We start from the raw sequence: 13,390 nt of genomic DNA on the forward strand, positions 1-13,390 counted from the left end.
ATTAACCACATGGAATAGAAATAGATAGTTGTAGCGCAAAGGGTTTTTCCATTAATTAAGGGTTTTCAATTCTTTATTGGCCTCCATGGTATGAAGTGGAGCCACTTCCCACTAGGAATGACCTAGGGTATTGGGTGGTTTAACATTGAATGTAGAAAATTGAATAGAATCCGGCTTGTGTTGGGTTAAAGTACCCCTTGTGTTTCATTTCAATATAATTTATATTGCTTATAAAAAAAAGATAGAGTTCCGGCGAACATTGATAAGCTATTGGTATTCAATTATTCATCTGGTCATGGTAGATGCTTTTGTTGATTTTTTTAAAATTCCTTGTAGAGTGGAAGGGAGAGTAAGGCCATGAATTGGTTCTTTTTTTTTTTTTTCTTTTCAGTTTTCTTCTTTGTTGTGCCCAAATCTTTAAATACCACAATGACTCCTTTTGTAGTACTTTCTGTTGTTGCCATTTTTCTTTTTCATTCACTTTTCATGTAGCTTCGTTCATGAGATAGTTTTTGTTTGGATTCATTGCTTCGTTGGTATTAGATTAAGAGTTTGTCATGTCTCCCTTGCAAGTTTTTTTCTTAGATTTTCCAATTCAACACTTCTAATCTCAAGATTAAAAAAGTTTAGTTATCATCAGCTAACCATTAATATAAAACAGTCACTAACCAAGGAAGAGATTTCAAGAAGCTAATTTACACACGCACAACATGGAATCATGAAAATAAAATAGCATATATATGGATTTGTTGTACAAAAGGTGAAGAATCAAATCCGAAAAACTACCTTCAATGCCATCATCCATTTACTCTCATCAATGGTAACTCCCAGCGCTACAAAATTGGATGACTCTTGCTCTAGAAAACTATAAGGAGAAGCAGCAATTCAGCACCAGAATTCACCACATAACCAATCTTTGCAAAGGGAGTGATCATGGATATAGATAAATAAATTACATTCTGATGGTGTAATCGATCCATTCAATTGTCGGCTTAGCCCAACCGCATAATCACACATATGAATAATTTCCTGTGATGGACAGAGTGAAAGGTTAAAAAACTTCGTATACAAATGTTATGTGCAAATACTAAATCTTTTCATCTGCTATATGTTACAACATTGCAGAATCATGAGAATTGCCACACCTGCACCTCCCTAATTCCATCTGGAAGGCATCTCAAGAGACACCAGCCTTCCCCGAGATCGAATTTGGCCCTTAGTGCCTCACCAATCTGTCTTGCAATCTCACCTCTTTTGGCCTTTGGGTGCCAGAATCTGCAAGAACATCACATGAGTAGAGCAAATCCTAATTTAGTTTCAAATAGTACCTAAATGCAGTACCGGCTATGGCAGTTCTATCATTTTAGACGATAAAACTGACCAAACAAAATTCTCTAAAAATTATACAAATCAAGAGAAATTAAAAAAGAGAACACTCACTGCCATGCACATCTTAGCTGCTTCAATGCAAGCCTGCAACCTCTCTGTATAATCTTGCATACTTCCGTCGGAAACCATAGCAATAGTCTAATCTTAAATCACCAATAATTAGACTATGACAATGAAAGCCAAAATACCAAGAAACAATTATATCAGCAATCAAACTCAAACTCAAATCTGTTCTACTTCCATCACCTAGGATTGGAAAAAAAAAATCTCTCTTTTCCGCCACACTAAATTATGTAGAAGTTCATAAAAGTGATAAAACAGAAAAGAGTGAAAAAAATGGAGGTAATAAGGCCAACCTAATGAATCAATAAAAGAACTTGATATAAAATTTGGATATTTTTCATCTATGAATTAAGAAGTTCAGGTACATATTAAACACAATACGATGCTAAATATTGAATAAGCATGTTAATGTAAAAGGATTAAAAAACCCCACAATGAACGGTGTATAGTAGATGTCTTTGTTACTTTAAGAGAAGAAAAGTTCTAACCATAAAGAATGTCACTGCCTCTTTTTGCATCCTATGACCAAACATACGGTTAACCCTCATCATCTTTTGCATCTTATCACCAAAAAAATTCTGCAATATAAACATAAAGAAATAACTCATTACACAACTACTAAACAAATGAAATTCAAAGAGAAGTGCAAGAAAATGAGGATAAAATCCTATGGCCTGCCTCTATGTAATTTTTTGGCTAAATTATTTCGAAGTTCACTTATAGACTGTGTCGACTACGTCGACTAAAACTATCTCGACTAAATGAGCATGAAGTGTCTTGTACCTGGAATAAAGGGGAGGGGGAAAATGTTAAAAAAAATGCTTTAAAATGATGATTATCAAATCAAAACAAAAACTATAAAAAAACACTAAGAATGACCATTGCACTAAAAAAAACACACAAAAAATACCACTGCAAGTAAAGGTAACCCATCCCTGCTCATGAAGCAAAACATGTGAGCAAAATAGAAACTTGATGAACGTGAGTGAAAAAGAAGGTACCTAAATGAAATTTTCACTGGGGTTCATCCATTATGTTTTCTACAACTGGGCATGATCCTTTTCAGCAAAAAGGATAAATGAAAGGGCTCACATAAACTGATTTCAAAAAATTGAACACACGCCAAAACAATCAACAATGGTGAAACAAAAAAAGGGAGTAGTTAGAGCTTAGAAGTACTCACCAGGTAATTTTAAACCATGCTAAAACCTAATTTCAGTTAAAAAAGAAGCATATAAGATAATCTGAGTTAAAATTGATGAGGTTAATTCAGAACAAATTTTATGAAATCATCAGCCACAAAATGGAAAAAAGAGTATAAACTACAGTCGAAGATGATTGATTGTAATTATGGAGAAGGAGTGAAATGCATATGCTGGTTTATATGATAATGGCTTAACTTGAGCCGCATATTAAAGTGAAGAAAAAGAAGGCTAATAACAACAGAATGGACAGAGCAAGAGGGTTCTGTTTGCTACAGCTGAAATACCCAAAACAGGAAAATTGCAATTAAGAAAAAATAGGGGAATCAATCAAATGGTGATTTCAAGAAGTGGTTGTTAATGGGAGAACCTGGAGAAGTAAAGTTTGGATCTCATACGTTCCCATCAATGGCGAGAATCAGAGGAGGAAAAGGACGACTTGTCGGATACACCGCTGTGCTCCTCTTCACCCTGAATCCATGCTGGTATCGAAGGCAGAGAAGCCACCAGAGGGGGAGAATCAGCTTGCTCATTGATCCTGTCGCGGTTCTCGGCAAGGGCGTCATTTTCCTTGATGTGTTGCTTACCTTCCCCTCTTCTGCTAGAAAAAAGCAGCCAAAACAAAATTAAGCTGGGCTACATTCACTTTCATATGCTACTTAGCCAATGTAGTCACTACTCCTGCCACCTCATCTCTATTTCTATACATGGCAATTGGTACCTGGGACTGATAACCTTCAAGTCAGGTCTTATTTGGCTAAATCATTTCTTTCTTCCTACTCTTTTACCTTGCTTACAGACACCGGTCACACTTATTTGGCTAAATCATGTCATTGATTCCAAAAATATCAATGACATGTTATCAAATTTTCTGCAATTCATAGATTTGGGCCTAGATAGTCCTAATTCCACTATCAGCCAGATAACAGTAGCCTACAAACTAAGGGAATCAAACATCAGAGACAAAAAAAATTGGGCCTTTCAGGGACAACAGAGAGAGAGAGAGAGAGGGAAAGGAAATTCAATACCACAATCAAGAACAACGTAGAAGAACGACACCAATGCACAAACTGGAACCCCATAATCCCAGAGCATAGGTGCACCAAATCTGCAGAACAGGAATCACAGTGAACAATTTGAATCAAACTTGCTTAGCCAAAAATCATCTCCATCACGAAGTGGGAAAAAAAAACAAAGGGAACGAATGGATGCTTGGAGGAAGAACGAATCACAGTCGTGAGAAAGAGAAACAAACCTGAAAATTTGCAGGAAAACCCAAATCGAGTATGAGCACCCAGCCAGCATCCACCATTTAAGGAACAATGTCCGGTGCCAAACCTCAGCCATCTTCTACATCAGGATCAGGGAAGAAAAAAACAGAAGGGTAACGATATCAGATCAGGAAAAAAGGGGAACTATATCAGTTCTGAATCCTAGAGACCAACAGAGATGAAATACATACCCAAACGGAGCAGACCACCTTCCGTAGTCTGATTCGAACCCTCCAAAAAATCCCCTGTCTCCATTTGTTTGCATAACCACTCATGAGATCATAATCAATTCCCCAACTCAGTAAAAAAACAACACTGAAACGAAACAAAAATTTAAAAAATAAAAAAACCTGTGAGAAACGGAGCCTACGGGATGGAAGATGGTGATTCATGTCGCAGCCACAGGAGTCTTTATGAGAAGGAAGGATCAGAACCACGAAAAGGGGAAGAATGTTCTGCATAGCGGATGCGTCAGGAAGGAATTGTAATTTTTTGTTGTGCAGAGCGGAGACTATTTGTGCATAATGGATAGGAAGAATGAAAGACGCAATGTGTCTGCGTTTTCAATTTCGTGAAACGACTGTGAGAGAAGGAGAAAAGGAAGAAGGTAAGGTGAAAGGAAACTTATATGAATGAACGGCTGAGATTAAACTTGAGTGAAATAAAATGATTTTTTTACAAAAATACCCATACCCAACTCTCATAGATATTGGAATAAATTGCTGAAGGACCTTTATGCCCCCAAGGCTGCAAAACTTTGCTTTTATATATATTATAGATAGATAGATTATAGATTATAGATAGATTATAGATAGATAGATAGATAGATAGATAGATAGATAGATAGATAGATAACTCATAATATAATGCATATTTCCAACTTTATATATTTTGGAAATATCTCTCACAATCCCCCACCATTTACAAAATATAACTAAATCCATATTTCTGGAAATATCATGGTTTCAGATAATGGTATCTTACGATTTGAACCATTACTTAGTAAGAAATGGGTTCCACTTATCCCGAATAGAAATTGGTAGACAAGCTTTGAACCAACTATTCAATGGCACAAGTGTGCATAACACATGAAATATCGGTATTATCAAAAGAATTATAAATTGACACATTCAATAAGGCCTTGTGTCACATATCCTTTTCATGAGAATTTAAGAGTCAAACCCTTTAACTCCATGAAGCGGCCACACTTCATTCTCATATAGGTAGACTATATCAGAAATGCACCCATAATTATGCATTCCAACAAATATATGTTATATGTCTATTAAGAAGAAAACTTCATCCTACCACTTTATTCTTATGGTCCAAGTACTTCTACTCCTTGGGATGTATCAATAATTAAGTACTTGCAATCACTCTTATATAATTAATGTTCACCAAAGTTCATGACTGTTGTGATAGCCCAACTGGCATACGCGTCCATACCCCTCATGTAATAAACAAACAAAAGGTGCCACCGGGAGGAATCGAACCAATGACACGGAAGTACATGACTAGTGACAAATCCACTATACCACTATCAACATGTTGTTAATACTTTGAACATTAATATTATAACCCATAATATAATGCATATTTCCAACTTTATATATTTTGGAAATATCTCTCACACACTCCGCTGGAATGAACCACTAATTCGACAGAATTTCTCTGATCCAGAAGCTTGCGCTATTCTTAATATTCCCTTAAGCTGGTTTGGCATGAAGGATAAACTGAGGTGGCGGTGGTGTGAGGATGGCAATTTTTCAGTGAAATCTTTGTACAAGAATTTACAGCTACAGAAGGTTGCAATGGAGGCAGGGTCGTCGACGGCTTATCCATGGAAAAAGATTTGGCAGTTAAACGTACCAAATAAGGTCAGGCATTTTCTATACAGAGCAGTGAACAATACCCTGCCATGTAAATGGAACCTTGTCCGACGAGGAGTGATCCTCCATGATGCTTGTGTGCTGTGTAATGCTGAAGGTGCCTCAGAAACACTTGACCATTTGTTTATGCAGTGTGAGTGGGTGCAGCGTTTCTGGTTTGGAGTTTTAAATTTTCGTTCCACTACCTTGTCATCTTTCCGGAGCTGGATGTCGAGCCTCTTGCTCTCTGAAGACACTGAGCTGCTATCGCAGGTAGTGATGCTAGTATGGGCACTGTGGAAGCTCCGCAATGAGGTCATGTACAACGATGGGTTGGCAGATGTGGGTGTAGTTACTAGCATGGCTTATGGTTTATTGGGAGATTGGCTGAAGGCAAATGAGAGACGATCTGAAAGAGGGGAAAATCTAGCTCAAGATCAAGTGAATCGCGTGAAAGGATAGACCAAACCGGAAACAGGAGTGCTCAAAATAAATACTGACGCAGGTTGGTCAGGGGAGATTAATTGGTCAAGGACTGGGTTTAGTAATTAGAGACCACACTGGGGAGTGCTTGTATGCAGCCACAAAGTTTCTGTCTTCTCGTACTGATCCCTTTGTTGCGGAAGCTATGGCAGTTCGTTGGGCCTTGGATGCTGCACTGCAACTAGAGCTTGACACCATTACTTTGGAGACAGACTCGAAGGAATTTCACTCGTGTTTCTGGAATAGAAAGCATAGTTCTCTGCTAGAACCTTTAGTACAGGATTGTAGAATTCTGGCTGCCAAATTTAAATCTTTTGATTTGACTCATTGTAGTAGAGAATGTAATAGGGTGGCTCATCTATTAGCCTCATTGGCCTCTGATTATCCCAATCACTGTTGGTGGGAAAGGTTCCCTACAGACATTAGCTCTGCCTTACTAGCAGATGTATTTTCCTTAATTTTATAAATGAAGTACTTTCCATCAAAATAATAATAATAATAATAAATTAATGAACTGGACATCAAAGACGATTAAGTTGGCTTATCCGGTGAGGAAAATAATCTACGTAAGGAGGCAATGGGTGAATTTTGGCAGGTCTTGAAATTACAGGAGTCTCTACTGTATCAAAAATCAAGATCGCAGTGGCTCAAGGATGGTGACCAAAATACAAAGTATTTCCATTCATTAATTAACTGGAGAAGGAGAACAAATTCCATTGTAGGATTGGTGGTTGATGGCCTATGGGAAGAGGATACGAGAAAAGTAAAACATGAGGTGAAGTGCTTTTTTGAAAAGAGATTTGCAGCTAACCACTGGGCGAGCCCACAACTAAATGGGGTTTCCTTTAGAACACTTCTACAGGGAGATAGTGACAGCTTAATATGCAGATTTGATGAGGCTGAAATAAAGGATGCTGTGTGGGACTGTGGAGGGGATAAAAGCCCAGGACCTGATGGATTTAATTTTAAATTTATACAGAGATTTTGGCATCTACTGAAGGAGGACTTCCAGAAAGTGTTTGATGATTTTTGGAGCAGGGGAGCCTGGCCTAAAGGTAGTAATGCTTCATTTATCGCATTGAAACCTAAGGTGAGCTCGCCGTTGAGCTTAAATGACTTTCGCCCCATATCCTTGATCGGTTGTGTTTACAAGGTGGTCTCGAAACTGTTAGCGTCGAGGCTAAAGCGGGTGCTTCCTAAGGTGATTCATGATACTCAGTTTGCATTCCTTGGTGGTAGACAGATGCTTGACAGTGTGGTGGTAGTCAATGAAGTGCTGGACGTGGCAAAGAAAGCAAAAAAACCAACTTTGGTATTCAAAGTAGATTATGAAAAGGCATATGATTCAGTACGATGGGATTTCTTAGAATATATGATGAGGAGATTGAGCTTCCCTGGGAAATGGATTCAGTGGATCATGAGTTGTATTGGATCGGCATCAGTGTCAGTGTTGGTTAACGGAAGTCCGTGTGAGGAGTTCAGAATGGAAAAGGGTCTACGCCAAGGAGGCCCACTGGCCCCGTTTCTTTTTTTGATTGTGGCAGAAGGCTTAAATGGCCTATTTAATAATGTTGTGCAAATAGGCAAGTTTCAGGGATTTTCACTTGGGGAGACTGCAGAGCTTACTGTTTCCATGTTGCAATTTGCAGATGACACGCTATTTATTGGGGAAGCAACAATGCAAAATGTGAGAACTATGAAATGTGTACTGAGATGCTTTGAATTAATTTCTGGCTTAAAAGTTAATTTTCACAAAAGCAAGATATCGGGCGTGGCGGTGGATGGGGACTGTCTCAGTAGATTTGCGTCTGTGCTGCACTGTAAAATTATGAGTATTCCATTTATCTACTTGGGCATTCCTGTGGGGAGCAGGTCTAACAGTTTGGCAATGTGGGAGCCGGTAATCAAGAAGCTCAGGGGAAGACTATCAGTCTGGAAACAAAAACATATATCCTTTGGGGGGAGAATATGCCTCATTCAGAGTGTATTATCTGCATTACCTCTGTTTTATCTCTCCTTTTTTAAGATTCCCGCTGGTATTCTTAACATTTGCACTGGAATTATGAGGAGGTTCTTGTGGGGGGGCGAGGATCAGGAGCGGAAGATAGCTTGGGTAAAATGGACTGAGGTTTGTAAGCCTAAGGACCATGGTGGACTGGGAATTAAGGATTGGCGCCTATTCAATATGTCCCTACTTGCCAAGTGGAAATGGAGGTTCCTTACTGAGCAAGAGAGTCTGTGGTGCAGAGTCATAAAAGCAAGAGAGGGAAAATTCGGGGACTCTCCTTGGTGGAGGGATGTGAAAAATAATTGCATTAGTGAGGGTTGGAACTGGATTGAAACTGGCCTGCAGAAAAGCTTAGAGGGTGGGGATGCGACAAAATTCTGGACGGAGAATCGGCTTACATTGGGTTCCCTTGAGCCAAGATTTCATAGATTATATAATCTCTCATGTCAAAAACGTGAGTGGATTAACAGGATGGGCCAGTGGAGAGACGAGGTGTGGAGATGGGAATTTAAATGGCGGAGACAGTTACGTGGTCGTGAGGAGGGTTGGCTTGAGGAAATGGTGAGGGAGTTAGGGTGTGTACAATTGGTAGAAAACAAACTTGATAGGTGGGTGTGGAGGCATGATGGGGAAGGGACTTATTCAGTTAACTCATCTTATTTATTTTTGCAGGCACAAACCTTGGAGGATGCTGACCCGCTGTTTAATTTGGTTTGGTGCCCCATCAAATATTAGAGCTTTTATTTGGAGTGGTGTCAACACTGTTACCTACACCGCGAGATCACTTGTTGCAATTTCCCATCATTGGTATAAACAAAGCACAACGAGCAGGGGAGTATGTTATTTGGATGGCGATTCTGTGGTCTGTTTGGCTCGCTCGCAACGAAGCTATTTTCAATGGGGCAGAATTTGACAGTAATCAGGTCTTGGAGTTGGCACAGCTAAAAGCTTGGAAGTGGTTAAGAGCAAAAGTGGACGGGTTCATCTATTCTTGGTTTGAATGGCAACAGAATCCGGGAATATGCATTTTGTCATTGTGAAATGAGAAGTGCAATACGGGCATATATATATGGGAAACTTCTGCTGGGTTTTGGGGTTATAGGGTAGATTATCTTATTTGTAATATGCCTGGTAGGTATAAGTGCGTGTTTTGAGGGGTATCTTCTTGGATGTTCCTTGTTTTCAAGAAGATTTATCACTTGTATTTTACATTTCTCTTCTTGCTTTCTTTTTCCCTCACTCTCTTTGTATTGGGTTGAAGTACCCCTTGTACTTCATTTCAATATATTCTTTGGCTTATCAAAAAAAAAAAAAAATTAAATATCCAGAGCGTGTGATTAGGATGCTTCGGTTTTTTTTTTAAGTTAGTATATATTCTGGAATGGTAATATAGTATATATCTAGTAAGTTTCATAAAAAAACTCTACACAATTAGGTCAAATGAAAAAAATCATGCCTCACTCAATCCACATGAAATAAGTGGACCATCATAACATTCAAGTAAAACAATTATCTTACTTTTTTTAGAAATATCCTAGTTATCAAATAATGTTAATACATAATTCATCCACAAGTTTCGAACCCTGTCCCCTTCACACTTAACCCATCTCATCCCTTACGCGAAATTAGTCATATCACTTCGGCTAACATTCACAAAAAACCCTAACTTTCACTTCAAATTTGAACTCCAAAGCTAAATAATATAAACTCTTAAATACTAAGACATATAATAGGAAATATATTCCAATCTTCAAAGTGAATCAAAAATATACTTAAAAATAATAGTTAAACTATTAAATCTAATAAGTTCAAATGATAGCCTAGCTTTACAAATAACTTACTCACATCCACAAGATTCGAACTCTGTCCCCTTCACACTTAACCCTTCTCATCCCCTACGCGAAATTAGTCCTATCACTTCGGCTAACATTCACAAAAAACTCTAACTTTCACTTCAAATTTGAACTCCAAGGCTAAATAACATCAACTCTAAAATACTAAGACATATAATAGGAAATATATTCCAATCTTCAAAGTTCCATTTTAAAAGCATGACAAACACGGAACAGAACCCTAGAGAACCCTTGTGTCCTGTTCTGTATCAAATAATGTTAATACATAATTCATCCACAAGCTTCGAACCTTGTCCCCTTCACACTTAACCCATCTCATCCCCTACGCGAAATTAGTCATTTCACTTCGACTAACATTCACAAAAAACCCTAACTTTCACTTCAAATTTGAACTCCAAAGCTAAATAATATCAACTCTATCAACTCTAAAATACTAAGACATATAATAGGAAATATATTCCAATCTTCAAAGTGAATCAAAAATATACTTAAAAATAATAGTTGAACTATTAAATCTAATAAGTTCAAATGATAGCCTAGCTTTACAAATAACTTACTCACATCCACAAGCTTTGAACCCTGTCCCCTTCACACTTAACCCTTCCCATCCCCTATAGTATGCCCCCACGTAAAAGTTTTTTTTATGTACTGCATTGAATGCCCCCATAGTATTAGTATCGGTGTGTGGGATAATGAGTAATGATATATACACACCTCATTTTTAAAACACTTCATTTCCACCTCTTTTTGTTTCTATCTCTCTCCTCTTACCATCTATCACATCTCATACTTTCTCTCCCTTACTTTTTCTTTTCTTCCTATCTCTCTCATCATTCCACCTCACACACCTCAAAAGAGAGGTGTGTGAGTAACATTACTCGTGGGATAATGGATAATGGATAATTTTTGAGGAGTACAAACTATACTCTTTTTTATAGTATTAATGTATTTTTAGTGCTATAAATTTATATGTATAATTTTCAAAAAAAAATTATATATATAAGTTGCCCCCACAACTTAAAGTTCATGAATCCGTCACTGATTTTAAGTACCACACTTTGATCGGACTTACGGTACCACAACAAATTAAACATTATTATTGATAAAGAAGAGAAAACAATACTTCATGAGATGTAGACAAAAGCATGTGAAAGATGTAGCACAACTAGTAGATATTGAACTTCTTAAGTATTTAGTTAAGGGTTTGATCCATGGACCGTGTATATGAAGATGCATTTATTGATAGATGCTTACTCACTTCAAACATTTGTTGGTACTTAGGAGATGCGTACCTACTCAATGTGGTCCTAGAGCAGAGAGAAGACGGAAAGAGAAAAAAAAGAGAGAGAATTGATAGTTGCATAGTAATGGTTAAATGTGCTACAACCTACCCATATTTGGAAAAAGAAAAAAATAAATGATCTATAATCTACTCATATTCCTAATCATTTGCCTTAGAAATAGGTGATTTGCCGGTTAATAGAAACCTTGTCCAGTTTCATTCCGTTCCGCTTTGTTCAACCACTTTTCCTTAGGGACCACGGTATCCAATCCTCCTTCAATCCAAATCCAAGATGCCTCAGGGAACTCTTGAAGTTCTTCTAATCAGTGCCAAGGGCCTTGAGAATACTGATTATCTTTGTAAGAAATAATTTATTTATTCACACAGAACAAACATACTTTCTTCTTGTTAATTGTTTCCTATTATTTGGCTTTATGGGGCAGGTAACATGGACCCTTATGTGATCCTAACATGCCGCACTCAGCAGCAACAAAGCAGTATTGCATCAGGTGCGTAAAATCGATTATATGTCAGAATTGATTATGAGAAAAGAAAAACCGATCCAAACATGTTGTAATTCTGAGCATTTCCAATTAGCTCTTGTCAATTTTACACGGATGATCAAATCATGATCATACATAATTCATATTAATTCCTGGCCTAGGATTTTGTATCAAACACGTTAAGTCATACATTCATTTCTTGTCCAATCATTTAGATGAGTTGTGAATGAATGCAGGTAAAGGAAGTGATCCAGAGTGGAATGAGAGTTTTGTATTCAACCTGTCTCATGGCGTTTCTGAACTCAAATTGAAGATCATGGACAGTGATACCGGAACCGGTCATGATTTCGTAGGAGAAGCTACGTGAGTTCCTCATTCTCCATTTCCATTCATAATTTTTTTTCTTCATATATCATAGTTTTTAGGTGAATTAATCTTAGCAGCATCAGCATCTTAATTTTTGGGGTTGACAATATTAGTTTTTGTTAAAAATGCTATATTATTCATTCTCATTCGAAATTATGAGCAATTAGTTGTAACAAAAATACAAAAGAAAAATTTTAGTTTATGATACAGTTAATTTTTACAGCATTCCATTGGATGCATTGTTTACTGACGGGAACATCCCAGCCATGTCCTACAATGTCGTCAAGGATGAACACTACTGTGGAGAAATTAGAATTGGCCTCACTTTTACGCCTGAGGTATTATTGCGTTTTTCTTATTTTTTTGTCACCATTTATTAATTAATATATATATATATAGACATTTAGACAAATCATGGTATTTTGGTTATTCATCTTCATCGTGTGGAAGTTCTTTACCTGCATAATGTGTAACATATACATACTTGATTCATTATATTTCAATATGAACACATTCCACCTCCTTGAAGACAAGTAGTGAGATCCTTCAATGTGTATAACCTGAGGTTGTGTTTCTTATGCAGGCTCGCGACGAGCGGCAAGAGCGAAGTTTCGGTGGGTGGAAGGAGTCTGGTTACTGAAAAGTGTGTTTGAATACAAATTGAGTGTAACGTTAAAATACTTTCATCTCAATTCAGTTGAGTGTCCGTTTGTAATAGTATCAATGGATATCCAAACATAGAGTCATAATTATTAGTTTCTTTAATATAAGTGCTATTACTTTACGGTAACCTTGATAATGTAACTTGGCTTCATGGATCTTCTCTGTTGACTGAGTCATTATTTTATTCAAAGCGCAAAACATACAGATTCTAAGAAAACCTGCGATATATTTCATGCTGGGAATAGTAGCTAGGAAACAAACAAATGAGCGGAGAAAGAGCAAATGCTAAAATTATTGAAATGAGAAAAAGGCAAATTAAATCAGGTTCCCTCTCCTTCAAGTTATCTTTATGTCAAATTTGAAGTAGCAAATATCATGAGAAGCATCTTCATTAGATGTGATTTGCTTATTAATCACCATTGAAGTGTCCTTCAAAATA

The 13,390-nt window shown here is 37.3% G+C and overlaps 2 protein-coding genes across 20 annotated transcripts; one reads left to right on the top strand and one right to left on the bottom strand.

Annotated features, from left to right (window-relative positions):
* Positions 1–713: 713 nt before the first annotated feature.
* On the bottom strand, positions 714–4,530 carry LOC130711753 (aldehyde dehydrogenase family 7 member A1-like). Of its 19 annotated transcripts, none has more exons than XM_057561479.1 (9): positions 4,276–4,527; positions 4,117–4,170; positions 3,910–4,004; positions 3,025–3,762; positions 1,941–2,030; positions 1,441–1,532; positions 1,146–1,275; positions 957–1,029; positions 714–865 (listed from the first exon to the last, which is right to left on the bottom strand). In XM_057561479.1, exons 4-9 carry the CDS (start codon positions 3,058–3,060, stop codon positions 858–860), a joined length of 429 nt encoding a protein of 142 aa, XP_057417462.1. In that variant the 5' UTR covers positions 3,061–3,762; positions 3,910–4,004; positions 4,117–4,170; positions 4,276–4,527; the 3' UTR covers positions 714–857. The 19 variants fall into 19 exon arrangements, 7 of the variants coding, with proteins under 7 accessions (XP_057417462.1, XP_057417457.1, XP_057417460.1 ...); XM_057561474.1 differs by having other exon boundaries at positions 714–1,029; positions 3,025–3,252; positions 3,686–3,762; positions 4,276–4,525; XM_057561477.1 differs by having other exon boundaries at positions 714–1,029; positions 3,910–4,001; positions 4,296–4,525.
* Positions 4,531–11,622: 7,092 nt separating this feature from the next.
* LOC130714368 (elicitor-responsive protein 3-like) lies at positions 11,623–13,160 on the top strand. Its single transcript, XM_057564268.1, has 5 exons — positions 11,623–11,778; positions 11,863–11,928; positions 12,159–12,285; positions 12,512–12,626; positions 12,872–13,160. The coding sequence occupies exons 1-5, from the start codon at positions 11,712–11,714 to the stop codon at positions 12,926–12,928; spliced, it is 432 nt and encodes a 143-aa protein (XP_057420251.1). The 5' UTR covers positions 11,623–11,711; the 3' UTR covers positions 12,929–13,160.
* Positions 13,161–13,390: the final 230 nt, after the last annotated feature.

The sequence above is a fragment of the Lotus japonicus genome, chromosome 4 (assembly GCF_012489685.1).
Source record: "Lotus japonicus ecotype B-129 chromosome 4, LjGifu_v1.2".
Taxonomy (NCBI): domain Eukaryota; kingdom Viridiplantae; phylum Streptophyta; class Magnoliopsida; order Fabales; family Fabaceae; genus Lotus; species Lotus japonicus.